The sequence below is a fragment of the Passer montanus genome, unplaced genomic scaffold (genome assembly GCF_014805655.1).
Source record: "Passer montanus isolate IOZ18808 unplaced genomic scaffold, ASM1480565v1 scaffold11, whole genome shotgun sequence".
Classification (NCBI taxonomy): Eukaryota; Metazoa; Chordata; class Aves; order Passeriformes; family Passeridae; genus Passer; species Passer montanus.
In genome coordinates this window covers 22870678-22897550 of record NW_024357613.1, presented here as the reverse complement: position 1 = coordinate 22897550, position 26873 = coordinate 22870678, and the positions used below count along the sequence as shown (strand labels likewise).

Here is a 26873-nt window from a genome sequence, read left to right as displayed (position 1 = left end):
AAGTGGTTGGGTCCATTACATCCTGCTCATAATTTTAATACAGATGCCTACTAGGCATGATTTCAATTATCTATATGTCATTATGAAAACCAGGTTTTTGAAACTTGGCCACAGAATTCATTAACTATCAGCCCCAATTTAGATGCCACTGTTTAAATTCCAAAATTCTGAATTTTCATATCTACATTAAAGATAATGTAGCTACTGTTAACAGTTAAACACTGTCCTGATTTTCAGTGACACAGAACTGAAAAGCAATTCAGGATAATTTCCTTAATTTTTTTTTATGCATACAGTTTTTCAAATGAAACTAAGCGTGAAGAATTTCAGACCCAAAGGATTGCTTTTTACATAACACTACAGTGCCTAGAGGTAGTGACTGCATACACCTACTGAAATTATTTTCAATATCAGCCACAGCATTTTTTATGAAGTGATTAAGAACAGTACTAAATAATAAGTAAATGCAAAACATAAAGTACATATGTGCACATGTTCCCTTTACTTACATATCTTTACAGGTTCCTAATGGCTGCATATGTCAGATCAAGAAGACATGCATTTGGTAGTGATAATGTGGCATGAACGACATCTGGGATGGAGTAGGGCAAACAAAAGTAAAAGCAGGCCAAAAGGTATCTAGAGAACAACAGAATACTCCCTGTGGTTCACACCAGACAGCAGAAACTTGCCTGAGCTCACATAATTCAGCTGGGCCTGCTGGGGTATGAAAGTATGCGGTGACCTGAGGAATCTGCCTGCTACAATACACAAATCTGTTTGAGATTATGAACTCTCTGCATACTTACACCATTGCGACTAGACTGACATTTTAAACAAGGAAAATATGGTAGATACAATCTATCTGGGCATCTGATATTCAATATTATACTGGAGAAAACAGGGATTACTAAAAGAATTTGACAGGAAAATTCTCTTCCTACCAGAGAGACAACAAAGTCCTGTGAAGAATTAAAAAACAAATTTTCAGTAGAGTTCATCAAGAATGAGCTTGGCAGAATTTTATCTAATATTTTCACTTAATAAGTTGGAATAAAAAGTAAAGATGTGACGATAACATTAAATTTGAAAGAAAAATACTTAAAATTCAGCTATAAAAGAGCAAAGTGCACTTCAGACATATATCAGGATAAGCATTTTTAATAGAGGACATAAAATAGCAGACAGAATCACCAAATAAGCTGAGCTGGAAGAGACTCACAAGGATCACTAAGTACAGCTCCTGGACCCTGCATAGGACCATCTCCAAGAGTTACACCATGTGCCCGAGAGCATTGTTGAAATGCTTCTCAAACTGTCAGGCTGGTGCTGTGACCACTGCCCTGGGGAGCTGTTCCAGTGCCCAACCACTCTCTGGGCGAAGAACCTTTTTCTGATATTCGACCTAAACCTCCCCTGACACCCCTTCACCATTCCCTCAGGTCCTGCCACAGATCACCACAGACAATAGATCAGTGCCTGCCCCTCCTCTTGCCCTCATGAGAAAGTTATAACTGCAATGAGCTCTCCCCTCAGTCTCCTCCAGGCTGAACAGACCAAGTGACCTCAGTTGCTCCTCATACAACTTCCCCCTCCAGGCCCTTTGCCATCTTTGTTTCCCTTCTTTGAATGCTCACAAATATCTTTCTTGTATTGTGGCACCCAAAACCACACACAATATTCCAACTGAGGCCACCCCAGTGCAGAGCAGAGCAGGACAATCCCCTCCCTTGCCCAGCTGGCCATGCTGTCCCTGATGCCCTCAGGAAAGGGTTGGCCTTCCTGGCTGCCAGGGCACTGCTGGCCCATGTTCAATTTGCCATTGACCAGGACCCCCAGGTCCCTTTCTGGGGCACTGCTTTCCAGCATCTCATTCCCATCTGTCCATACATCCAGGCTTGCCCCATCCCAGGTGCAGAATGTGGGACATTCCCTTCATATGGTTGGTGATTGCTCTAATTTGTCATTGTCTCTCTGCAGGGCATCCCTGCTTTCAAGGGAGTTGACAGCTCCTCAGAGTTTTGTATCATTTGCAAGCTTACTTAGTATCCCTTCCAGTCCTGTGTCCAAGTCATTTATGAAAATGCTGAAGAACACAGGACCTAAGAGGAAGCCCTGTGGAACTCTTTTTGAAAAGGTCTTGCTGCAGTCTTACAGGAAATGAAATACAATTTGAGTCAGTTGCAGAAAACTACACGCAAGCTGGAACACAGGCAGGCAAGCACTGAGTCCTGTTAGTGGGGGTACAGAATGCCTAGCATGTGAAAACACGATGTCTGTGTGAAAGAGAGAAAATAATCATGTGTCTGGTCTGAGTATTTGCCAGGAAATCTAGAATTAAGGCAGTGCTGTGTGGGATGTTTTGTAATTGCATTTGTGTGTTTCCAAACCATTAAGTGGATGTGTGAGGAAATATGTTTCAATACAAAGGCAGATCTGTTATCTACACATAAATTTGTCTGTTACATTTTCCTTTTATTTTTGGGTATGAAAGAACCCAAAGGGCATTAAAGTCACAAGAGAATACAGAGCCCCAAGACCTCCACCCACATGACTGCAACATGGGAAACAGCTTTGAAGGGCATTCTGCAGAACTGCTTGGAAAGAAGAAAATTACCAAAACAGAGCCACAGAGAGCAGCAGAAGACACAAGTAAAAGGAACAGTCTGGTCAACTGCGGCAAACACTACTGACAAATCAAGAAGAATGAGGAGAGACTACTGTTTCCGAGATCTTGTCATCAGGGAGTTTGGTGAGAGTTGCTGCAGTTGCAAGCAAGGAACAGAAGCCAAAGTGTAGGAGTTAAAGGAGGGAATCACAGAAGAGGGTCTCTAGACAGTAATTATAAACAGCGCCTTCAATGAGCTTAGGAATGAAGAAGAGATAGGCGATGAGATATGATATGAAGAACCAAGTAGGGTCAAAGGTGCAATTTTTAAGAGTCAAATGCTTGCTTATATTGCAAGTGGAAAAGAGCCAGAGGACAGTGAGAGGTTAAGAAAGAGAATAAGGGAGGGAAGAAATAAGAGGAAGAACAGAACATGGGGTCACTGGGGCAAGTGGAGGGGGTACAGATGGAAAGTAGACAAGAAACTTCTGCTGCTCTGACAGTGGAGGAGAAAGGACAGAAGGAAGTATCTATTTTTCTTAGGAGAAAAAGCAAGATCCTATGTGAAGAAAAACAGCAGAGGAAAGAGAAGAGTTTGAGCAATAAATTACAGAGGCAACTGGGATTTAATTTGTGAATTCAATTAAGTTGGAGAATACAGCTGTTTTCTAAAAAGATAGCAGGACTGAAACTAAAAAAATATACCATAATGAAAAAGACTGTTCCGGTCTCAGAATATGCACCAGAGACACTCCACTGTATGAGAGCAGAAGCAAATATCTGGGAGTTCACAAAGTGGAATCTGCAATGGAAGTGTTTAATTCTAAGTATGTGCTTAAATCTTTGTTGAATCAAGGCCAGACGTAGTTTTAACTAAGTCTTCAGCGCACAAAAAAAGAAAACAGCCCATGAAGCCAGAGATGGAAAGAAGGACTTGCAAGTGAACACATTGACACATGATGCTTTAGCAACACAAAAGTATATGCTGTTTTGCTCACTCAGGTTTTGAGAAATCAGAATCCTTCTCTTTAAGTGACAAAAAGTTTTCTACTTGTTTCACCTGGCACAGTTTACCCAGTCTCTCATCTGTCTGTAGATTTCACTGCAGATCAGTATCACTCAGTCTTCTACTAAATTGTTTCCTATGCATATAAAACAAAAACAAAAAAACCACACAACTTGACTGTGTAATATTTTGCACAAAAATGCTGAATAGCCTCTGGAGATGGGGAGGGAGACGGAAGAGGAAGAGAGTTTTCAATTTCTTCCAGTATGCCAAAACCAAATTTCAATGTTCCACAAGGTCCCCATGTACAAGGACCCCATGATCAAGGCCACTAGGAATGGTGATAATCACATCAGCCCAGTGCCTGTGAAGTGAAGGATATAAACCACAAACAGGGTATATGAGCAAACATTTCTTAACCAAAGTGTGTTAAAAGGAAAATGAATCCAAGCAGAAACTGAACTCCATGTTGTAATCAGCCCTTTGTCAACTTGTTTCAGCAGGAGTCCCAGAGCCAGATCCACAGCTGCTACCACAGCTGGAAGCATGAAGCCTCCTGAGAAGCCAGTTGCAGACTCAGATGCTGCTGTTTCCTGTTTATTATTATAGTGTAAGTTTGCATATAATTTACCATGTTCACTGCAGATGTATTTATTTTTATTGGATGTTTGTGCTAAAATGTACATGCCTATCATTTGATGAATTCATAATATTAAGGTTGATCTATTCTGTCTCTTTCCAAAGAAAACCATTTATCAGAAACAGGGAGTCTTTACTGCAGGGAGAGAAAAAAACACAAAGAAGTGAAGGGAGAGAGAAAGGAGATTCCTCCAGAAATACATTCTCCAAGGCAAGTCCAAAATGTGTAAATAAAGCCAAGATCTTTTTTTCACATTTGATTTTAAAACCCTCCCCCCCCGAAAAATAAAAAACGAAACAATCTCTCCATGTATTTAGAGCCCAGTTATAAGTAATATGTATCCTTTTCACAGTGAATAGTGCAGAAAAAAAAATTGTTAATATTTTTAAATGCCAAAACCCCACTATTAAATTGTGAACTATGATAAGATAAAATACTGAACTACGTCCTACATAATAGTTACTTCTCTTAAAAGTAACCAAACTGTTACAATAATGAAGGACCACTAAACCATTTAACTTCAATAATTCTCTCTAGTTACCTATGGAGCTATCAGTAACATACTATCAAGCACATCACATTGTTAGCTTATAATGTCATATTAACATTTCACATCTGATTTACCCTACCCTTTAGGAAGACATGGGAATATTTTTTACTTCCCACAGAGATCCTTCTTTTTTTCTTCCTTTTTTTTTTTTTTTTTTTAAGCAGCTCTTTTGGCCTGCTATTAATATTTTTTCTCTGTAGGTACAAAACAATGGCTAAAAGTTGGTAGAAATTTATTCCTCAGGAAAGCCTTCACATAGTGCAATCATCCAGTATGACAAAGTCAGTACAATGGCTCCAAGATCCTTTTTTCAGCTGTTCCCAGTAAGAGAAATTCACTAAATCCCTTATCCCAGCAATCTCTGGCTTCTTAAACTTCTCCAGGGCACTGATTCCAGCTGGCTTAATACTGTGTAACCCTGTAGATTTGTTTACCATCCACATACAAAATAATGTTCCTTCCAAGTCTATTAAATGCTCATCTACATTTTGTTGTTTCTATAACCCCAACTATAGGCTCACTTATAGTGACATGAAGGTGTTACACTGGTTTTACTATTTAGAAAAGTGGTAATAGTATAAATACAATATTCTCAAAATAACTGTGAGAATGCTGAATTTCACAGTGTAGTCTTTACAATGGGCAATCTAAAGCAATGAGAAAACACATGCATTTGAGCCTTAAGTATTCCAGAATAACAGAAAATAGGAGCTCTGAGTTTCTGGCTGTATTTGTGAGGCACATACAGCTTTGAACTGTATGATTTGTGCAAAACCGAATTATTGAGTTTATCTCATGGTATTTCTAATTACATCTAAAAGATCTGCTACTGTAAGGCCATCCAAATATCTCAACTTAAGTTAGCTGGGATGGACTGTAATACAAGAAGAAAAAAAGAACATTGTTGAACTGAATTATAAAAATCTGATTATCTTGATAAACAGGAGTTTTAGATAATCAGGATAATCAGGATAATCTTTATAAACAAAACAGGCTTCACTATTAGTTTCTAAAAACAATTGCTGCAAGTACATTAAAACAAAAAGAATATATTCTTCCACATCTTTCTTTTTCAAAGGAAATCCCAATATCATTAACGCAAGACAAAGATAATTAAAATAAATTCTTTAAGTCTTGATTATATTTTGTTTAATATATATTAGCATCAAAGTGAAACAATAATTATTTCCTATAATTAACAAAAAAGTATGTTGGAACCTGTAAGCTTTATTATAGCATAATATAAAAGGTGGTAGTAGTAGTAATAATAATAATAATAATAATAATAATAATAATAATACACAACAAGTGTATCAACCAAGTAAATCAACCACTATTAGAATTATGTACAAACACAGATGTAAGCCAAACAGTGATACATTTCAAAATGCTTTTATGTACTGTGAACTGCACCATACAACTTATTTTTAAAAGGCATAGGACATAAACAAAGGAATTACATAGAGCAGTTCAGAATTAATGTGTGATTGCATGTGCTTTAATTTATGAAGCAGCGGCTTTGTAAGGAAATGCCTCTAGAGGTATTCTACAGCAATCATTTGCATCTGTTTTTTTAACACTGAATCTCTAAATATTTGCATGCACATTCACATTTGAACAAATGGCCTTAAAATGGCTGTTCACATAAACATTTTTCAGGTCTGGGACATAAATACAGCTTTTAATTGCTGACCATGGAGAAGTGTTTTTTTAGTAAAGGAAAAAAAGTACAACCTTTCAGGCTTATATCCCTGGCTCATTTTTTGTTAGGAATAAGGAACTCCTATATAGCATTGAATGTTTCAGAGTGAGATAGTCTGATTTTATGTCATGGTCAGGACCCAAAGCACCATTTTTGGAAAAGAGAGAAAAATACCAGTCCTTACTTCCTTTACTGTTCTATCGTACTAATTGCAATTCATTCCTGTGTTTTTTTTAATTTTGGAATTCATAAACTCAGAAGAATCTAGCTTCATGGCATACATTAATGTGGAAGAAACTAACTTATTCAGAGTTTACTTAACATTTTCTTCATACCTACATTCATGATACACATGTTAAAGGACAATCCAAGTGACTACTTCCAATTACCATTTCCCACAATTTTTCATCAATATTGGCTGTTAAGACTTAATTTTTAATCACTGAAGTTGTGATATCTTTAACAGTACCTGAATCATGCATTGCAAGGTGCAAATTTAAAACCAGCACTATTTTCTGTCACTTTACATGTAAAACACACATAGTAGTAATTAGCTGACCACACAGTTCATAACTGATTTGGCTGAGTGTCTTCACAGAGTGTGTCCCAGATGTTATTGTAAAGTTTTTATGCATGTATTAAAAAACTCCCAAACTAACTCAAAACTCCAAACAAAAACCAACAGAACCCCGCCCCTTTATGATGCTAATAAATGGTCAAACTTCTAAGACCATATGCAACATTTCAATTCTTCGTAAACATTTGAACTGATTTAGTAAACATTTAGAAAACTGAGGACTGTGCTACAGATTTTAAATGTGACAGCTTACAACATAAATTTTTTGGATGATGATGGAGTCAATGTTAGTGCAGCTGTAGTAACAGTAAGACATGCAAAAGCTAAAAGTTTAGTTTCAACTGTTTGAGTGCATTTTTTATAAGATTCAAGTATTGCCAATGATTTATGCCCAATACATAAATTGTGAATTGCCAGTAAAAATAGGAAATACAATTTGAACCCCTTAAAATTATTTTTGGAAGTATTTTTCAACTGCTCAAATGAGTTAGGGCAAGGCACTAAATTATCCATTTCCTGCAAATAAATAACACTTTAAACAATAATAGTGCTTTAGAAAAAAAACAAAAAACAATCTTGGTATTGAAATGAACACATACAGTTTAGGCATATTTTTATTTTTATTACTTTAGTAATTGTAGCAAAATATTTAGCCTACAAAATTTATATTAGAATTTAAAATGTGTAGTCCTGGGATCTTGCTTGAGAAAGGGCTGCGGGTTTTGGTGATGTTTCTTTAAATCAGCCAATGTCTAAAAGGGTAATTAAAAACTAATTCCACCAAGTAAAAATCTTTGTATAGTCAACAGCTTCATCCTGTGATACCTTGCAGCACAAAGCCTATTGTTACATTTCCTCTATTTCTTGTACTTTACACAAAACACAAAGTCCTAATCCTTTGCCTATGCAGAAGTAGAAGGGGATTCACTTGTTCTTATTCCTGATATCAGAGACACTCATCCACAGCCTAGCCTCAGACAGGCCACCTATAGAATGACCAACACCAGATGGACCTAAACTCCTTTGCAGCCAAAAGGATGGATCATCCAGACAGTGTTTCATCTTATCCTATGGCAGGTACTTTTAAAAAGCACATACATTAGACCACAGCAAGAAGGTTGCCTAATTCCCTCTAGTAACTACTAGAAAATTTAGGATGACAAGCTCAGGCTTGTTGTGTGGTCATGTTCAGATGTGCCTCATGCAACAGCTAAAGATGTGACCAAAAATCACAGACTTTAATAGCTAATTCTTTTTTGATTTATTTCTAAGAAAAAGTCACCTGGATTGCACTGAATATTTCTGCGAAATCTGTTTAACTTTTATGTTCTGATTATCTTTTAACTTTTTTCATTGAGAAAGAGAAACACAGCATTTTATTTCATTAAATATAATTAAAAACACCAGAAGTCTTCCAAATGTACTGCAATATTTGGGAACTAATGAACTACTTTCTCTCAAGTACTAATGAATTCCCTATAGTAGTGCAGGCTGTTCTACCTGAGAAAATCAGAGTTTAATTTTCTAGAATTAAGTCTGAAATGTCAGACTGCTTCCATAACCTCCCTCCTCACAAGCACATGAAATGATGTAAACAGATTTACTTGCTTCCTAGATTTGGTACTCAAAACTGATGATTCTTCTTTAAGGGCATTTTTTCATTTTTTTACTAATTGAAAGTTTTAAGTCCACGTTTTAGACCCTTTTTCAATTGCTGGGAGATCTACTATTTAAAAAAAATAAGTCCTTGTGAATCCTCTATTTCCATATTCAGGCTTCTGCTGTTTCTTTTCTGGTTTTCACAATTCTACTCAAGAAAATACACTGGAGCTTTAAAGAAAGTAGTGAAGTAAATGGACACTAAACAATCCCTTTTGATTATTGCTTCTGAGCAATCATTCTGTCTTGATGATTTCCAGTATTCTTGGCATGCATACTTGTAATTCCTTAAGTCTAATAATTTATCTTAGTCCTAGTATTTTGTTAGGCCAAGACACCAAGCATCCTAAAGGCTCATAGTAGGAGGCCAGAAAACCCTGTGTTATCTTGGCAAACCCAGATCCCAAACCTAGTAACTCTCTAGAACACATCCTGTAAACTAAAGATTTGTCCCATCCAGGGGGGGAATTTCACAAACGGGGAATATCACAACATTCATCCAGGTCTCCCATTAGGACATCCTTGTTAGATATGCTAATTTGCAAAGTCCATAAAACTGTCCACTGATTTATTGTGTGTGTTTGCATTGTGGCACATTCCACCTTGGTGAAATGGTGCACCAATAAGGAAGGATCCTTATTAAAATACCAAGGTAAAACCCCTTATCCCTTAACTATGTCTGACTCTCAATTTTCTAAGACCAGGAAAAGGCATCACCACAAATAATCACCAAAATTAAATTATTCTGTTAATGGCTATTTGACTCTGAATGATGCACTTTTCCTGTAAGCCTCAGCAAGAAAGCTGGAGTGCACTTACATGATTTTCATTCACAACTTTGAATCTGCTCACTTTGTAGTATATCTAATATCAAGCATTTCCCTGTTGAAGTATTCTGTAACATACTGGACCTGGCATGACAGACTCAATAAAATTTTCCTGCATATACTGTACAAAGTTTATCTTATGTTTGCATATTGCACTGAAACTAGAGATAGCTCTACTGGACATACAAAGTAAGCACTTTCAAAATATAATCTGATTGTATTTTCCCTGAGTTCAATTATATCCTTTTTCTTCATCTCTGTACTGTTTGCTTCACCACCTGGTTCTTGATATTCCTCCCTTTTATCTCTTTGCCTTGTTTTTGTTCTTTAAATTATTACTTTTTTTGCTGTGATGTTCTTCTGTTTTAGCTTTTCTGCCTCCTTTCTCTCTCTTCTTTTTTTTTTCCTTTTATTCTCTTTCTTTTTCTGTGTGAAGAAAAATAAAAGCCACATGGTTTGTCAGAGAGTAGATAATAAATGTTTGGGAATGTTATAGAATCCTGTCATAGGAACAGCTACTTCCATCACATCAGGGTATTGGTGCCATAATAATTGCTTCTGGTATGTCACAAATGCAATAGACAGAATCTGGGGAGGGGAAAGCACCATGCTGCCACTTTTTTAAATGTATGAAAACTAGTGCACAGAAGATAAGTTAATATTTTAAGCAGAAAATCAATCTACACTATACCACAGGGGCTCCTTCATCACCTACAATTTACATCTTATGGATAAGTTGCAAAGTCCTTTTTTTGACATCCTCCATAATTATCCAAAAACGTCTACAATACATAGGCTTTGAGGATGGTCAGTTGCCTATATTGTACCATTTAGTCAATTTTTTTTAGTAAAACACAGGAATATAAAACAGAAAATATCTCCTGACATGCCTAGACATCTGAAAAAAACAGAAAACAGAAGTTTAGTGTAAAAGTGTTCACAAGTGGATAAGATTTGTTGTTATACACTTGCTGTTTTGTCTGAATTCCCTTAACCACACTTGTCTGGGACCTAAAGTTCAGGCATCTCTGAGCTTAATCCTCCTGGAGAATTCAATTTGCTAGTTATGTTCTCAGCTCAGAATTCAGAATTTTAGAAAAAATATGATGACCAGTGGTGGCAGACAGCTTTTAAATAACAGATCTCTTATAGGAAAAGTGTCTGAGGGAAGCAAATAATGACTCTACTGGTAGATTAGCAACTGGAAAAAGTATTTAAACTCTGGTACAAGTTACTATTTTTTAATTCAGTGAACATCCCTACCTCTCTATTCAGTGATTTTCCTCCTGAAATATACCCAGGCTAAGGAAAAGGAATCAGAGCATTTATGAGCTATCTTTGGTTGGCCCTTGTGTGCATGTGAAAATCATAGAAACAGAATATAGTTTGGATTGAAAGGGGCCTTTAAGATCACCTAGTTCCAACACCTCTGAAATGGGCAGGGACACATCCTTCCAATAGATCAGGTTGCTCAGAGTTCCATCCAACCTGGCCTTGAACACCTCCAGGGGTGCAGCACCCACATCTTCTCTGGGCAACCTGTGCCAGTGCCTCAAGATACTCCCAGTAAAGAATGTCTTCCGAGTATCTTATTGAAACCTACTCTTTCATCCTGAAGCTTTTCCTCCTTGTCCTGTCATTACAGTTCCTGATGAAGAGTCCCTCTCTGGCTTCTCTGCAGCCCCCCTTGACCCCTATGAGGTCTCCACAAAACCTTCTCTTCCCCAGGGTGAACAGAGTCAACTTTCTCAGCCTGACCTTGTTAGTGACATGCTCCAGTGCCTCTGCTGGACTTGCTCCAACAGTTCTATGGAGCTTGGTATGCTGGGGAACCACAACTCTATGCAGCACTCTGGATGGCATCTCATCAAAGCAGAGTAGAGGGGCAGAACGCCCTCCCTTGCCCTGCTGGCCATGCTGCTTTTGATGCAGCCAGGACACTACTGGCTTTCAGGGCTGGGAGCACACTGCTGGCTCAGGCTGAGCTTTTTGCCAACCAAAACCCACAAATCCTTGGGTTGGACAAGATGATCTCCAGAGCTCTCTCTCAACCTAAACCATACTGCTGTTCTGTGATCCTCTGGGGCACAGTTATAACTAGAAGTCAGATTTCCCTTTCTCCAGACAAATGCCCAAACATCCACAAACTGTTGTGAAAAAACGTGTGCAGTAGCATCACCTCATCACTATTTCTGGAGCAAAGAGAAAAACCAGTATTTATTCCCAGACTGGTTTTCACATACGTAGTCTGTGAGGTATCTACCTCTTTCTATTTTCAAGTCCAGGTATTTTCTGAACATGATGTAGTTTACACTACTAGTAATCCTCAAGGAATCACACTGCTGAGTTTCTCCTTGAATCTATGTGAGCCCTTCTGCATTCACAAGGACATTCACAAATAATCTTAGGTAAGTAGTTCTTACCTGTGATGCAAAGAAAATGGAAATGAAAATCTATACTGTTCAACAGAGAGTACCATTCAGGATAATTTTAAGTTGAAAAATAAATGCTGGGTAATTCTCAAGTTTCATGCACTGGAGACTCAAAAATTTCAATGCCTGGGTTTTCAGGATAACTTATATACAGAATAAGTTTTTTCTTAGGAGTAAATTTGTTTTCTCACTTTTATGCCTTAATGCTGCAATGTATGTAGCGATATATTACGAATTCTATAAAAAAATAAAAATTTGTAGGGCATTTTTTAAGGTGCTAGTGTTACAAATTCTCAACAGCACAAAAGAAATTTTATTCTGCCATCTGTGACAGTAAAAACTAATTTTTATAATAAAATCTCATAAATACTCCCTTTATATTTTATTTTCCACAGCAAAAGAGTTACCATCAGTAGTTAAAAATGCAAGAATAACTAAATATATTCAATCCTAAAAATAAAAATCACAGAAAAGATTATTATTACAATTCATCTATAATGTAAAAATTTGGCAATGAACTTTTCTACTGGTACCAAATAACCCCTGTAACAATGACTCCAGTATCTCTGTATTACTTTAGAATCTGTATATTTACCCACGCACTGGAATATTCATATTCCTTGCTGATTTAGTGACTTCTTCAAACCTTTCTATGCTTTCTTCAATTGAACAATTAATATTCATTTTGCTAAAAGATTCAGATGCTGCGCCAAATACCGAGACTTCTGTAGCTCCTGCTGCAATCTAAAAAACACATTTCAAGAAAACAGAATCATAATACTATATTAAAGTATTAGATTGAGCATTTAATACTGTACAACATTCTAAAATTTTAAAGTATATTAAGTATATCATCCGTATCTAAAATCTAACTTTAATTCCAATTTTTTTAAGCTATAACATACAAACAGATTGGATCAAATATTGAGATCATTCACTATGGCATATTTCTGCCTCTTCTTAGCAATTAGTTAAACATGTTTTTAAAGTGATGAGTGATAAAGGGAATAAGATGTAGGAATTCACATGAACCTGCTATACAAAATCAGTTATTAATACTTGTATATATCTTTTTAGAAAAGGAAAAGATCATACAACAACTATCACACTGTCTGTTCCTCCTGAATACCAAATTCACTCTCATGCTTGGGAAAGCTTTCTGTGCACGTATGCCTAGAGCAGGAACAATAACCAACAGGGATTTCTTTGTTAGAGCCAGCTCTAGGATCAAGAGCTCCATTGGTCTTGGTGTCACAGTCGATAAGGACAATATGGAAAATGTGTACATGAGAGTCTGCTGAGAGAAATCTTAGCAAACACCAGTCTAGAAAATGTGTAAATGTGGTGACTTCACTGAAGGGGCAACTAGCCTGAGCTTGTATTCAGTACCTCAGTAAATCAACTAACATGAGGCAAACTAGAAGGCTGAAAGCCAGCTGATAGGAGAAGAAAACATTTTAGCTTAATAGTTAGAATAGTTAACTAACTCCCACTCTCCAGTAAGAATAATACTCTTGTTCAATAAAAAAGTATGGAGCTTTTGCCCTTACTCTCTGCTTCTGCAGGATAATGTCTAAAATTCAGCAACCCATACAGGGACAAATATTCTTTCAGAGGGAAAAAGCCATCAGCAAGGAAGAATGTAGAAATCATCTGCAAATATTTTTTATTGTTTTCCCTTCATTATATCATTAAATACAGCACAGAGATAAAACACCATTAGTTAAACTCATACAAGCTACCACTGAGACAAAGTTGCAGCACTATACTCTGACTGTTGACAGCTAAGTCAACTATGCACAGGATTCTGTTTCAACAGATATTTCAGTAGAGGAACTGAATGACAGACTAGACCACAAATGTCCACCAAGCATTATACTTTCCAAATACAGCCTGTCCTACATCAGGACAAAAGCATAAGCATTAAAAATTTTCAAAAAACAAAAGAAGCTGTAAAGATTAGACTAACAATGTGTATATTTTAAGAAGATTGAACTGCTTCATTTTCACTCCTTTACACACTTCAAGTCTATGATTTTTTCTATTTTGGAAATTTTGACTATTTTGGAAGAACTGAAATAATTTAAACTTTCAAATCCAACCAAAATGAAATCCAGAATTGCTATAAAGCTTTTTCATTTAAATGAATCATTCCTCATTGTTCTTCAGTGTTTTCCACCAAGACACTCTTCAGAAACTTTTCTAGGGCCAACAGGTAAAAGAGAAAGAACTGTCTTGCCCTTTATATACAAGGAACTTACAAAGTTCCTGGTCAGTGCCTCCACTAAATTATGAACTTAACATCACTCTGTGAATTTCCCATTTTTCATAAAGAAAATTGGGAGTTTTCAGTGAAAAAAACTATAGCTTATTTCTGACATTAAATAGATAGATTCTGGTACTGAACTGAAAGTGTCTGAAACATAAAAGAGGTAAATGTGGACAACACCTATGAAAGCACTCACAGCAGAATGAAAACCTTGAAGATTAGGTGTGAGAACGGGATATTGGACTCCAGGATGCCGTTCAATGCCCCTCATTACTTCTTTGTGATCTGCCATCTAAAATAAATAAATAAATAAATTGTATTGATCAGCAGTTATTTTCTGATTTTATATAGCTAAATAGAAATTGGTTTAGACTGTGTTTTTGCCTTCATTACTTTTACAGTTCACATGAAAAGTCTAACAACAAGGGGGTTAAACTGATTTTGTAGAAATACTCTTTTGTAATTTCTTAACTTTTAACTATTTGTGTTGTAATTTTTTTTAGATCTATGTGAATATAGAACTGGGGCTAAGACTTCAACAGTGTTCCTTTGTGCATATCTGTAAAAATATAATTTGCATCATAAACTGACAGACTTACAATCATGCTGTTCATGAAGTGTTACAGCAACTTGAACTTTGCTTCACTGGCCTTAAGAGGTGGAATTAACAGAATAACTGAGATTTAAGAAACATAGAAATCTTTAAAAATTCAGCACTCTGATAAATGCAACTTGACAATGTTAAGCATAACTGAACTTGAATTACTCAACACAATAATCAGAACATTTCAAGACTAAACACATCTATTCTTAAAGAGACAGCAAAATCCAGATGCCCGCATAGTGGAATGTTTTAATATATTCACAAGTTTCTTTCTGAAACTTCTTTATTGTAGCAAAGATCAGAGTACTTTTTTTCCTTAGTCTTCCCTCACAAAAGAAAAGCTGCCTTTTTAAGATACTTTTACATATTTACTCATACATTCAAGATTAAATATACTCCTTGTACTGATGAAGATGAATGAATAATAATAAAAGGCAGATTCTTTAGAGAAACACATTTTCTTAAAATAAGTGGGTTGAAAACAAATATTTTTCAATGGTGTGCACACCTGAAAACAATACAAAATAAAACATATCCCTCTTATTTAATGTCTTAAAGATTCTGAGTTTTAAAAAAAGAATAGTGCACATTAAATGCTTTTTAAATGAGTTCTCCTAAAAGCAAATCTCTCAAGCAAACACTGTTAAATTGGATTTCTGTTTTTTTCCACACTGGTGAACAGTATTTTGAGAAGTACCATGTAAAAAGATATATGAACTACAGAGCTTTCATTACTCCTTACTTTCAGCAGATGCCTTCTTGATAGCTATGCAGTACCACAATTCTAAATACATGGTATTAAATTATACCACACTATTAACTAAGAATACTGCTTGTAGCCTGGAATCTTCCTGTCACCATGCTTCCTTCTGTGAAAATGAATGGATTACAAATATCAGAAAAAACTATGTATTCCTCTTCAAATATAAGCCAAATATGTATCTATAAGGAAGTGGATAAATGGCACAAAAGGTGTTCTATAGCCAGACACAACTCTCTTCTTATCTGGAAATAAGTGAAAAAACAAAACTTTTTGTATTTGCTTCTATGTGAAGTAAATTGTTCTGATAACCTCACAAAAAACCTCTGTCAACACCTTAGTTATTTAAGAACAATTTTTCATTCCTTAATTTAATATAAGTAGTAGCTACATTTCTCAGGGCAAAGAAAGAATGTCTGAAACCAAATGATAAATTGAATGGCAAATGCTGGAACTAAATTCACTCTCCACAATTATAGCCTGTCTTAAAATATACTGGAAAACCAAAATGACACTTTTTCAACCAGTATAAACCTGCCAGATCCAAATAATATTATAAATATTAAATCTGTCCCATTACTATTTTTTCTGTAAGTAAAATCCCATCTTTGCACATATTGCATGTTATAAGATTTTAAATTGTAATAAAATACTTCTTTTCCCAATTTCTTTAAAAATAAGCTTCCTAATAGTAGATATTTATAATTTTTGGCTATTTATGTTATAGGTGTGGGATCCTGTTTTATATGGCACCTTGCTACTGTGGAAATTTTTCTTTTAGATTTTTCAGTAAAAAAATATCTTTGCCAAAAACAACAGTGGATGGGAAACCATAAAAATTTAAAATACTGAAACAGAAATAAGTGAATGAGTGATCTAAACATAACTGTAAATACTATTCCCATGACCTATGAAAAAGAGAAAGAAGAAGCAAAGTCAAGACTGCACTGTCAAAGCAACACAATCCTATCTTTTAAATTAAAAAAAAAATTAAACACTAATAAAGCCATTAAAACAAAGTATTCAGTGAATGAATTTGAGATAAGAAGGGATTGCTAATTTTTTTCTAAACTGACAAACCTCTGCTAAATTTGGTACTCGCAATGGCTCACAGGAAAAGGAAATAATTAAACAGGAAAGGAAGAAATACACTTTTGCTTTAGACATTTTCTTCTAACATTTGACAATGTTATTATTCTCTGTTGCAGTAACTGACAAAGTGTGATGGCACTTAGAAAAACTTAACCTATTCCCTTTTAGCAGACAAGAGACCATTGCCCCTGCATTGATGCCAAAGAAATTCTGCATTGTCACTATTCTCTTCACCTTTCCTATTACCCTTCTTCTAGACTCTTTGGTGACCCTGAGAACACTGAAATAAAGCAAAGGAGTCCCTCAGAGTGCTGTACAATTTACTTTGTTAACTCTTGAATAAGCATGGCTGTACTAGGTTTTTCTCAAGAGAAAAGCCTAGAATACAGTCCAGGCACAGGATGTATTCTCAGTTTAAAATGACAAATTTTATGTACATTTTGTCAGATGTGCAACATGCAAGAGACATAGTTAAAACTAAAGTATTTTCTCAAATTCATTAATTTCTTGTTAATTAATGTAAATTTGTTAATATTTGTAAATAACTTGTTATTTGTAAATAACTTTTATGCTCCTTGTCAAATATAAAGCATTCAAATGCTTCTATGCAAACAAGTGGGCAATTTCTTGAAAAATAGTTTAAATTGTATAGACAAGTACTGACTTACTTCCATGTTTGCAGAAAATAATTAATTTGCACAAACAGGCGCTAAATACTAAACTTCAGGACTGAGCCTGAATTTGCAGCATTAAATCTCAAATGGAAATGTGACACTGTAATGCCAATGCAGTTTTGCTGCCAATTCCAGAAAGGCTAGGTTTCTGCTGAATTCTAACAAATGTAAAAATTAATTCTGGAAAAATAATAAGCAAATTTTTATGATTCATCAAAATTTAAGTGAAGTTCCTGATAGAGTGTTAGAACTCCACAATAAGTAATATGCCTAACTACTACTACTACATATACAGAAGTCCCAAATTTAGATCTTCCAAACACACTTGCCAATGTGGAAAATTACATTTCATTTAGAGAAAAAGAAAATAACATATACCACTTTTCTTTTTTACATCAATGACTACTAGTTTTAGTAAAGTAGAAAAGAAGTAGGAACAACATTATATTATATTAATGATGTGTCACCATTACATATTGAATGTTACATAAATAAATGGAACGGTATTTAAATTTAAATAGTTGTGAACAGAGCTAATTTTACATACCTGAGGCACCCATTTGGATGAAACAAAACTGGTCACTTCTATTGCAGGCAGGCCTGTTTTGGAAAGCTGGTTGATTAACTCAATTTTTATATCAGTTGGGACTATCACCTATAGATATAGAGACATACTTTAGCCAAGTATTTTATACATAAGAAACTTTTTAAAGTGAAATATTCCCTGTATATAAGCAATACTTTTTTATAAAATAATGAACTATTCTTACACATTTTACCATAACTCTTCTGTTTCCTGACAGTAGGAAGTATAAGGAAGGTATAAGGAAGGTACTAGGCAGTATACATGATCATACTCCATTTTCTTCCCATCACAAAAGGAAGAACTTCTGTGTAACTGGTTATAGATCTGGCCTCATTATTAGTTATTAATTGAACACCAAACTAGAAAGAACTAAAAAGGAAATACTAACAGCGTGACCAGTGAAAAATGGGAGGAAAAAAGCTCCATGGCTGCAGCAGAGTAACTCGATTGTGCTAATAGCACTAACATCTCTGGTATCAGTAACAATGACACATGTGAGCTTATCCTCCTGTTCGTGGAAATAGATGACTGTTTCTATACATGTACGCTAAAATCTCTTTCAATCTTCTTCCATGCTTCCCTACCACCCTTCAGGCAAATAATGCTATCAAAAGAGTAATATTTTTCTGCCATGTCTCTTCAGCAGGAAACATGATAAAACCTATTTTACTATTCCTTCTACATTAGCACTTGAAGCAGAAACACAAGTTGCAAAGATAGTCAGTGTTTCATAGTGTTTGCCAATTATCTCATGACAGAATGTTATTGACTGACAAGACAAATTCCAGTAAAATGAAATGTTGAGTAACAGAAAGGCTAGTGTAGCCAAGTGTAGAAAGAAATTATATGATCTAAAAGCTGAGTAAATAGGAATACACTTTCATTCTAAATATAAAGGTAAGTTATCAATATGAAAATAGATATATTTAATAAGACAAAATGAAAGAAACATAATTAGCAGGATGTAAATGCTCTACTTAATGAAAACAACACTAACACCCATGTCAAAGCGCACACACACACAAAAAAAAAGTTACCTTCTCATTTTGTAATCCATCCCTTGGCCCAACTTCTACAATCTTTATGTACTCAGGCAGTCCAGATGCTTGAGGTTCCTGAAATAAAAAGCAATACTGAAAAGAAACCAATTAAGATCAACACCAAGATAAAAAGATACAGATTGTACTTGTCCTTTCATATGATTCTGGGTATAAAGTCATATTGTCAACATTAAGTTTGCTCAGCACATTTAAAAATCTGTGAGAACATGTTCCACACCTTGACCTAAGGAATAAAAGTTAAAAACAGAAGTTAGTGAATGTTCCACTGCTCCTTTGAGGTCACGAAGGTTTATTAAAAAATGTATATAGAACCATAAATGAACATTGAGTTTTACAGTGAGAAATATTTCCATTTCAAAAATCTTTCCAATGAACAATCCAGCCCTCCAAACATATAACTGAATGTTCTCAATTTAACTTAACAGGTACTTCTCTGTAAACGTTTGCAAGACCTGGCTATAAATCTGAAAAGAACATAGCAGTCAAGAAATGTTAAAGAGATTATTAATGAAAAATGAAAATTATTTCTCTGACTGAAGATGAAGGTTTTAAAAAAGGATTTAAAGGCAAAAGGAAAGCCTCTAGTAGATAAGAAGGAGAATTTTTCAGGTGTAAGAGCAGCTTTGGAAAGGCAGGAAGCTGACAAGGACAGGAGGGAAGGAAGGCAGCAGTAAGGTCAAAGGGCTAAGGAGAGCATGGGGAACTGGAGGGGGAGGAAGGAGAAATGAGAACAGGAAAGCAGGTGAAGGGAAATGAAACTTCCTTTTTTATTATTTAGCTGCTCTGTGATTGAATCAAGTTGACATGTGTGGCAGTTAACGTAAACTGGGCCTATGAGCCCTGGAACAGTTCAGAGCAGTTGGCTGGATTGAACCAAAAACTGTGTGCCCTTAAAAACACACCCCAAGGCTAATTTGGGGCATGCTGTCCATGCTCAGGAGAGGACAGGAGAGATACAGGCAGCTTTGCCGGGAGCTCTGGAAATACCCTGTTTTCTGTATTGCACTGAGTACAGAAGCCAAACCAGTTCTCCATTCCAGTGCTGAAAGCCTGAGCTGGGATCAGCATGAGCTACCTGCAGGACAGCTGCTCAAATCCCCACCACTTCTCCCAGGAGTTTAACGCCACTGGAAGGGTGACACTGTCAGCACAGGGGGACAGCTGCTGCCCGTGGGAGTAACAGCTGCCCCAGACTGGAGACGCTCCATAAATACAGCTGCTAATCTCACAACATCCACAAACAAAGGAAAACCCCATATTTTAGTAGTATCATTGGAGTTGTTTAAACCAAACAGCTGCTAATTTCTCTTCAGTAATGGAAAATGAGCATGCCAATGAGCACCCTTGGTTTCTCCCTGCATTCTTGGTGCCTGTGGGCAGTTCTCTGCAGGACTTGCCAAAATACAATAAATATATTTCAGACCATTTACTGTGTATTTATCTGAGCCCAGTAAAAAGAATAGGAAACAGCTGTATAGCATCTATTTGATCACATGGAACATCTGGTAAGTTGAAACTCTGTCAGGCCCTGCTAAGCCCACACTCACTGACAGTATAAACCTACTTAAATGTGAAGGTAAAACCTTCACATCTGCTGCATATTGTTCCTCTTAAGTTATTTTCACAAATATGGCACTGCTTCAGCACTACAGGCATAAATCTGGGTTATTTCATGATTATCAGATCCTTCTTGTTGCAAGACAAATGCCACAGCTGTGTTATGAGTGAAGCTGTGACTGGAAAATAAAAAGAGAGCTAAAATAGATTATGTGAACCAAAGCATAATTTAGAGCATGAAAAATGTCCATAAAACTTTGAGAGCAAAAAGCGTTCATTTTCTAGGCCAAATCTTGTAAATCCTATTTAGTGCCTACTGTGGCAAAAATTTGTGGAAATCCAGAGCTGTACTTGTCTTTTCAGATCAGTTCACATAGCCCCATCAGGTGATGTCCGCAGCCCTTGGAGTTCATAGGGGTCAGAAGTTTGGAGGGGGTATTGCAGAAAGCCATTCAAGTACTGGTTTTTATTTTCTATCCGTGATACTACAGATGCACAATCTCTTTGAACCACAGTCCAGGCCTCTCAGCCCATGATTTTCTCTACAACCTCACTGTTCACTAGTCAATCTCAACTTGAATTCATTGTTCATGGAGTGAGAACACTGAGAACCATATAGGGAATGACTCCCACATACTGGAAACTCAAGGCAGTACTATAAACAAATCTGTACATTCTTCAAGCTGATGAAATAACAGCTTAGAGTAAACTTCTTGGCTCTGAGTCCAGAGGAGTCTTGCTTTGCATCGTATTTCATCTAATTTTATTTCTGGTATATTGATCGCTCCTATCTTCAACGTCACTCAGTTTCTCCAGTATGGCATCCAGTGTTGTAGTGTTGTACTGAAAATGTCTCCTGTGTCCTACAATTATCAGCAGATATTAGCACCTTCATACTTTCCTGTGAAATCTTTTGGACTATCATTACCTTATTTTAGTACTAACATGTATTATCTCAAAAAAAATTAGAGTAGAGCTATAGAAGAAAGATGCTAAGAAGAAAGAGGAACTCCATCAGCAATGTCTTTCCAGTCTAATAAATCTGCTTTCAACATTATCTCCTATTTCCTCCTCAGCCAGTTTCTTATTCATCTCACACATTCTGTTCTGCTCATCCTTCTCCCCAGCATAACTAGTAATTTCTCCTATGCTGCATTGATGAAGCTCAGATAGGTTTAGGTCCCTGTATACTATTTATACACTTTACAGTCCCTTTCTGCTGGATAGAACACAGAAACAAATTGGAATAATATATAAATAAGAGTATGTGTACCATCTTCTGCTAAAGTGACTCTAGCATTTTTCTATGTGGCCCAAGATTAATCCAAGGAGTAATGGAATCTCACTGTCCTGAATGAATACTGTAAGTAGCTGTTGGGACATTCTTCCAAGAGAGAAAGAAATATGTACTTGGCAAAGCTGTTGGGAAGAAAAAGGAGAGTCCGCTTTCTAGGAAGTTTTCCGATCACAGTGCCATGCTTGCAGGACATTACTTAAATAACATCTAAAGAAATCACCCGAGCCACGAGTCATATTCTGTGCCAGGCTCAATGCCATCTGCACCCACTAGTCAAGCTTCAAGTGCACAGAACACACTGAAGTCTCTAAGAACTTAGGCAGAGTTTAAACACTTCTCTGTTTACTACCTGGATGGCATCAGACCTCAACCAGGACCTGGGCTTCATGAATTGAAGGACTCATTTCCCCAAACTCTGACTGTAGCATTTCAAATGTACACCACACCCTTGGGTAAAAGGAATGACTTTCAGAACCAACGAGACCAACTTAGAGCATTTCAACATCTTTAAGTATGGCATTAAATGCCCTACAGATAATAATTAGAAAATAGAAATAAATAGAAAAATGCAAACCAGCTTTCATATTTTAAATGAATGAGAAATGGTGAACTTTGCAGAAATACAAAAGTTCCAATTTTAGTACCACTAAACATGTCAGGTATACAATTTTGTTTCAGAAAAAATATTTACTAGATTGAACTATATGAACGATTTTTATGTAACAATATATGAAAAGCAGTAATGGCAAATACTTAGGGGCGACTTATTGAATAATACAGGGTCTCTGTTAAAAAGTAATGACCACCAAAATATCATGTTTTAAATATCAAAAAGGAAATAGCTGACATAAAAGACTAAGAGCCTGGAAAATTTGTTTTTCCATGTATCAAGCCTTGCCAAGGGAGCACAAAAAGCATATAAAACCACAAAAAATTGCCTCTCTCAAAACAGAATGCAGCCAAAGAGTATTTTTAAAAGAAACAGAAAAAGGAAAACCAAACCATTTAGCTTGAGACACTGAATGCCAAATTTCTGTATGGAAACATTTTCTCTCAGCTATAAATAGCTGCAAATTTAGGTTCATTACAGAAAACCCTAGTAACTTTTAATTAAAGCAGTATAATCTCCCTAATGTAACAATAAATGTAAAAAGATTAAATAAACACACTTTTTTAAGCTCTGTCACTACTTCACAACTTCTACTTGAGGTGCTGAGGTTCTTTTAGCCTTCTAATTTTTATTCCATGAAGGTCATTCCTAAAATTACCCAGAGCTTCTCAAAGGCAACTGAAAAACACAAAAGTAAGAGAGAAGGATCTGGAAGTTCAGGTCTTTTCAATCCTTCTAAGATAAAGCTCTGCTTTCCTTTTCCACAAGGTGGTGTTCTGGCACAGAGGACAACTGAACAATGGTAGGTCCATCCTGTACAAAGAATTACTCAGGAAATCAGTTTTCAACAAGAATCAGCAGGGAGGTGGCATCATAACTCCATTGTGTATACCTGCAGTGACATGGAAAAATGCCCAAAACCCGGGAGAAGGCTCTAAGATAAATAATATGATTGCTGGAAGCAGAACAAAGAAAACTGGTCAATCTTCTGAACACATAGATGTCTCTAAACTTTACAAGACATAGAGGAAATAAACAGGAAGAAATTAAAATTCTTGTTCACATAGTTCACACTATTAGAAGGCAGATATAAAACATATTAATTCCCAGCTTAACTAGAGAAAAATTGGAGAAGATTCAAAAAACAGTGGGACACACCTGAGGAATATCCCTCGGTAAAGATAAACCGAGTATTCATTCTAGAACTTCTGCTGCATGCTGCTGACATGGCTACTGGGAGAAGAGTAGCCATGAATGGACTATGACTGGCAAAAACCTTCAACCCCTAAGAATCTTTCATCACGTGAAATTTTCCTATTATATCACTCCATATTCATGACCTGAATGTTAACACAGACATGCCAAAACCAAAGCAGCTACAGCAGAGTATAAAATTCCACTGAAATCCCAGAAGAATCTCAATAAAAGCAATGCATAAGATAACACTTAGGACCCTCCAAATTGTTTCTGATGCTGACTAAGTAAGAAAATAAAATGACAAAACTGATCCTGGCCTATAAACTAGGATGTCATAGATAAAACAGTAGCCTGACACTTAATGAGAAATATTGGGCCTTCCTACTTCAAAAAACAACTCAATCAACTAGAGATTGTCCACTGGATGGCAAAATATAAAATGCAAGTAAATCATTACAGAATAAAATTAATTAAGTGCAGAGTTAACTCATCCGGAATAAACCAAATAATTGTTGAGGTCAGAAGGTTTGTTTGAGCTTATGAAAGAGTAGTGATTTACATATATCAGGAGATTGTCTGAACAGGGAGAGAATTCACTGTAAGGATTTCTATGGTAAAATTATAGCCCTAATATTTCTACTGTAATTTACAATTACTATTAAATTCCAATGTAATCTACTAGTATACTACTTCTTATTGTTGCAGGGTTGTTTACAAAACAAGTAAGAAATATGATTTTAAGTAAAAATTAATTTAACTGAATTATGAGACTTATGTTCACATTGCTGGAGTGGCCAGCTGTTTGATCCAATCCTGTTTACAAAGATTATTTTAATGGTAAAGGCAAAAGTGATAAAGTACAAATAATATTAACTAATAAACAAAGAAAAAACTATTACTTTTATTTAGAAAATGGAAATTAAGATTTGGGAAAAAAGAATTCTGTCAAGTATTCTGATGAGCTGGCAAATCAAAAGGCAACAAATGACATTACTAAGGAATGCCCAAAAGACTGAACAAAACCCAGTTGCTATGTTAAGAATACTATTATTACATGAAACTAGAACATTCAAGTCATACTCAACTACACTACTCATGGACATAGTTACAAACTTCAAAAATCAAAACACCATCTACAAATCACTATTCCTTTTGCAAATCCTTTACAACAGGACTTCCAAAGCCACAGCAGATCTAGCAAAGGTATTCAGATCAAGGTTAAGAAACCTCAGCTAGCATCAGTCCAACAAAGAGTCATTTCAGAACATCTCTTTGGAGCAACTGGCATAATCTCTATTCTTCTGCCCAAACTACAGCCTAGAAGCAAATCAGACCAATTTAATTCTTGCCTCCTTGTTTTCCCATGACTCCCCTGTAAACAGAGTATTCACATCAATACAGACCTAGACCCATGGACTGACTTCACAGTTTGATCTTGGATCCCTCTCATCACTATGGACCTGCCTGACAGGCACAGGGTTGCATGGCCAACTCTGTTTACCACCAGCAGACTAAAGCCTGACCATGATTCACTGACCTGAGCTCCCAGCTGTAACTTGGTGTTGAACTTGGGACTTCCCTTAACACCACAAACTCACCCAATGTCCTGAACTTGTGCTTGAACCCCTTCTAGGCCTATCCTCTAGGATACACCTCTAGGCCTACACTTCTCACCCCACTTGGCTCCTGTGGGACTGCCTGTTACCAGCCTCAGGGCTCTCCCCACTCCCTGACAGAGAAGTTTCTTATTCTAGAGTTCCCTGTAATATCTGAACCTTGTTCCTTAACATCCAATTCAGAGACATACTCCTTGAGTACTTCTTTAACCCAAGTCAAACAGGCTGGGATTGGAATACAGCCTATTTTTCCCTTTCTTTGACCCTTTCTATCAGTTGCACCTAAAACAAAAGCAAAGTAGTTGCTAATGCTTAGCACCCTAAGGATAAGCTTTGTTGATGAAGGCCAGAAATATCACACTTCTCAGATTAGAGTAGCAACACTCATAAACTACATCTGAACAGTTTTGAGTATTAACTCTCTCTGATTTATCTCCTTATCTGCTGAAGGCTACAGCTATGGGATGCTATGACAGTAATCCCAAAGAATAACACTTTATTCAAGTAACAACAAGGGTTTCATAAGAAAAAATACAAGAAAATTCAACTAGTAGTAAAAGAGCTCTGCCTGATACACAAACAGAATGATGTTTATAAAAGATAAAACTTGAGCATAATATGCAATTGTGCTAAATCACCTATCACATAGACAATTGTCACAGAGGTACTAAGTTTGCAAACCAATTTCACAGCACAGTACTTCCCCGGTCTTAGCAAAATGCAATGAGATGTAGCAAAACAAATAAGGAACTCCTTTCTGTAAGAAAAACCACTTCTTTCAGACAAACACAAAACAGCACATTTTCTAAAGATCTACAGAGTTAATAAATCAATATAATCTCTGTCTACAGAGTCTGAGAGAGGGAACAGGAGGAATTCCTCACTTCTCAGACTATTTTCCTTTATATTAGATCAGAAGAGATCAACTCTCACATACTTTGGATGAAACACCTGCTGATTATTTTCTATGACTTGTAGTTTACTCTCTTGCTTACACTGAATGTTCTTAATGGATGGGAAACCATAACCTGCAGCTGCCTCCAGTACACAATTTACCTCATATAACCAACTGAAGTGAACTCAGCTTGATCTATGAACACATAAACTGAATGCCTGGAACTGTCTGTTTTGTTCAATGGAGAGTGTAGTCATATATTTGAATACTGTTTGGAGGTATCTACTTTCACTTTTATTTTAAAAGCATAAGAATAAAATGCAATAATAGTACATTTTTAAATGTATAAGAGGGTGAAAGTTGTTTTTTGTTGTACTTTTCATATCACAGGGCAGACTAAACTCAAGTTCCTTCTTAGATTATTACTAATTTTCCCCTTCCACGAGGAAATGCAGAGTTCAGAAGTAGTAAACAAGCTTAAAGATTCTTCACATTTTTTTAGTGTGTCGTGGGTTTGAAATGCATTCAGAAACTACTACTTTTAGTCAAACAAATGACGTGTTACCATACTGATTTTGCAACAATATTCTTCCATATTTCTTTATGACTTTCTCAGTTTCTTCATAAACTGGATTTTCTTCTTGATCTCTCCAT

General features: G+C 36.1%; 1 protein-coding gene across 4 annotated transcripts in view; it reads right to left on the bottom strand.

The window, feature by feature from the left end:
* HMGCLL1 (3-hydroxymethyl-3-methylglutaryl-CoA lyase like 1) overlaps positions 1-26873 on the bottom strand; it is a 76570-nt gene that overhangs the window by 36233 nt on the left and 13464 nt on the right. The window contains exons 2-5 of one of the 4 annotated variants that reach the window (XM_039730250.1): positions 19024-19101; positions 17948-18055; positions 14467-14562; positions 12597-12745 (exon numbers count right to left, since the gene is read on the bottom strand). In XM_039730250.1, the coding sequence (XP_039586184.1) occupies positions 12597-12745; positions 14467-14562; positions 17948-18055; positions 19024-19101 (431 nt within the window). Of the gene's footprint in view, positions 1-12592; positions 12746-14466; positions 14563-17947; positions 18056-19023; positions 19120-26873 lie in introns of those variants that run through there. The other 3 variants (XM_039730241.1, XM_039730256.1, XM_039730266.1) reach the window with 3 other exon arrangements.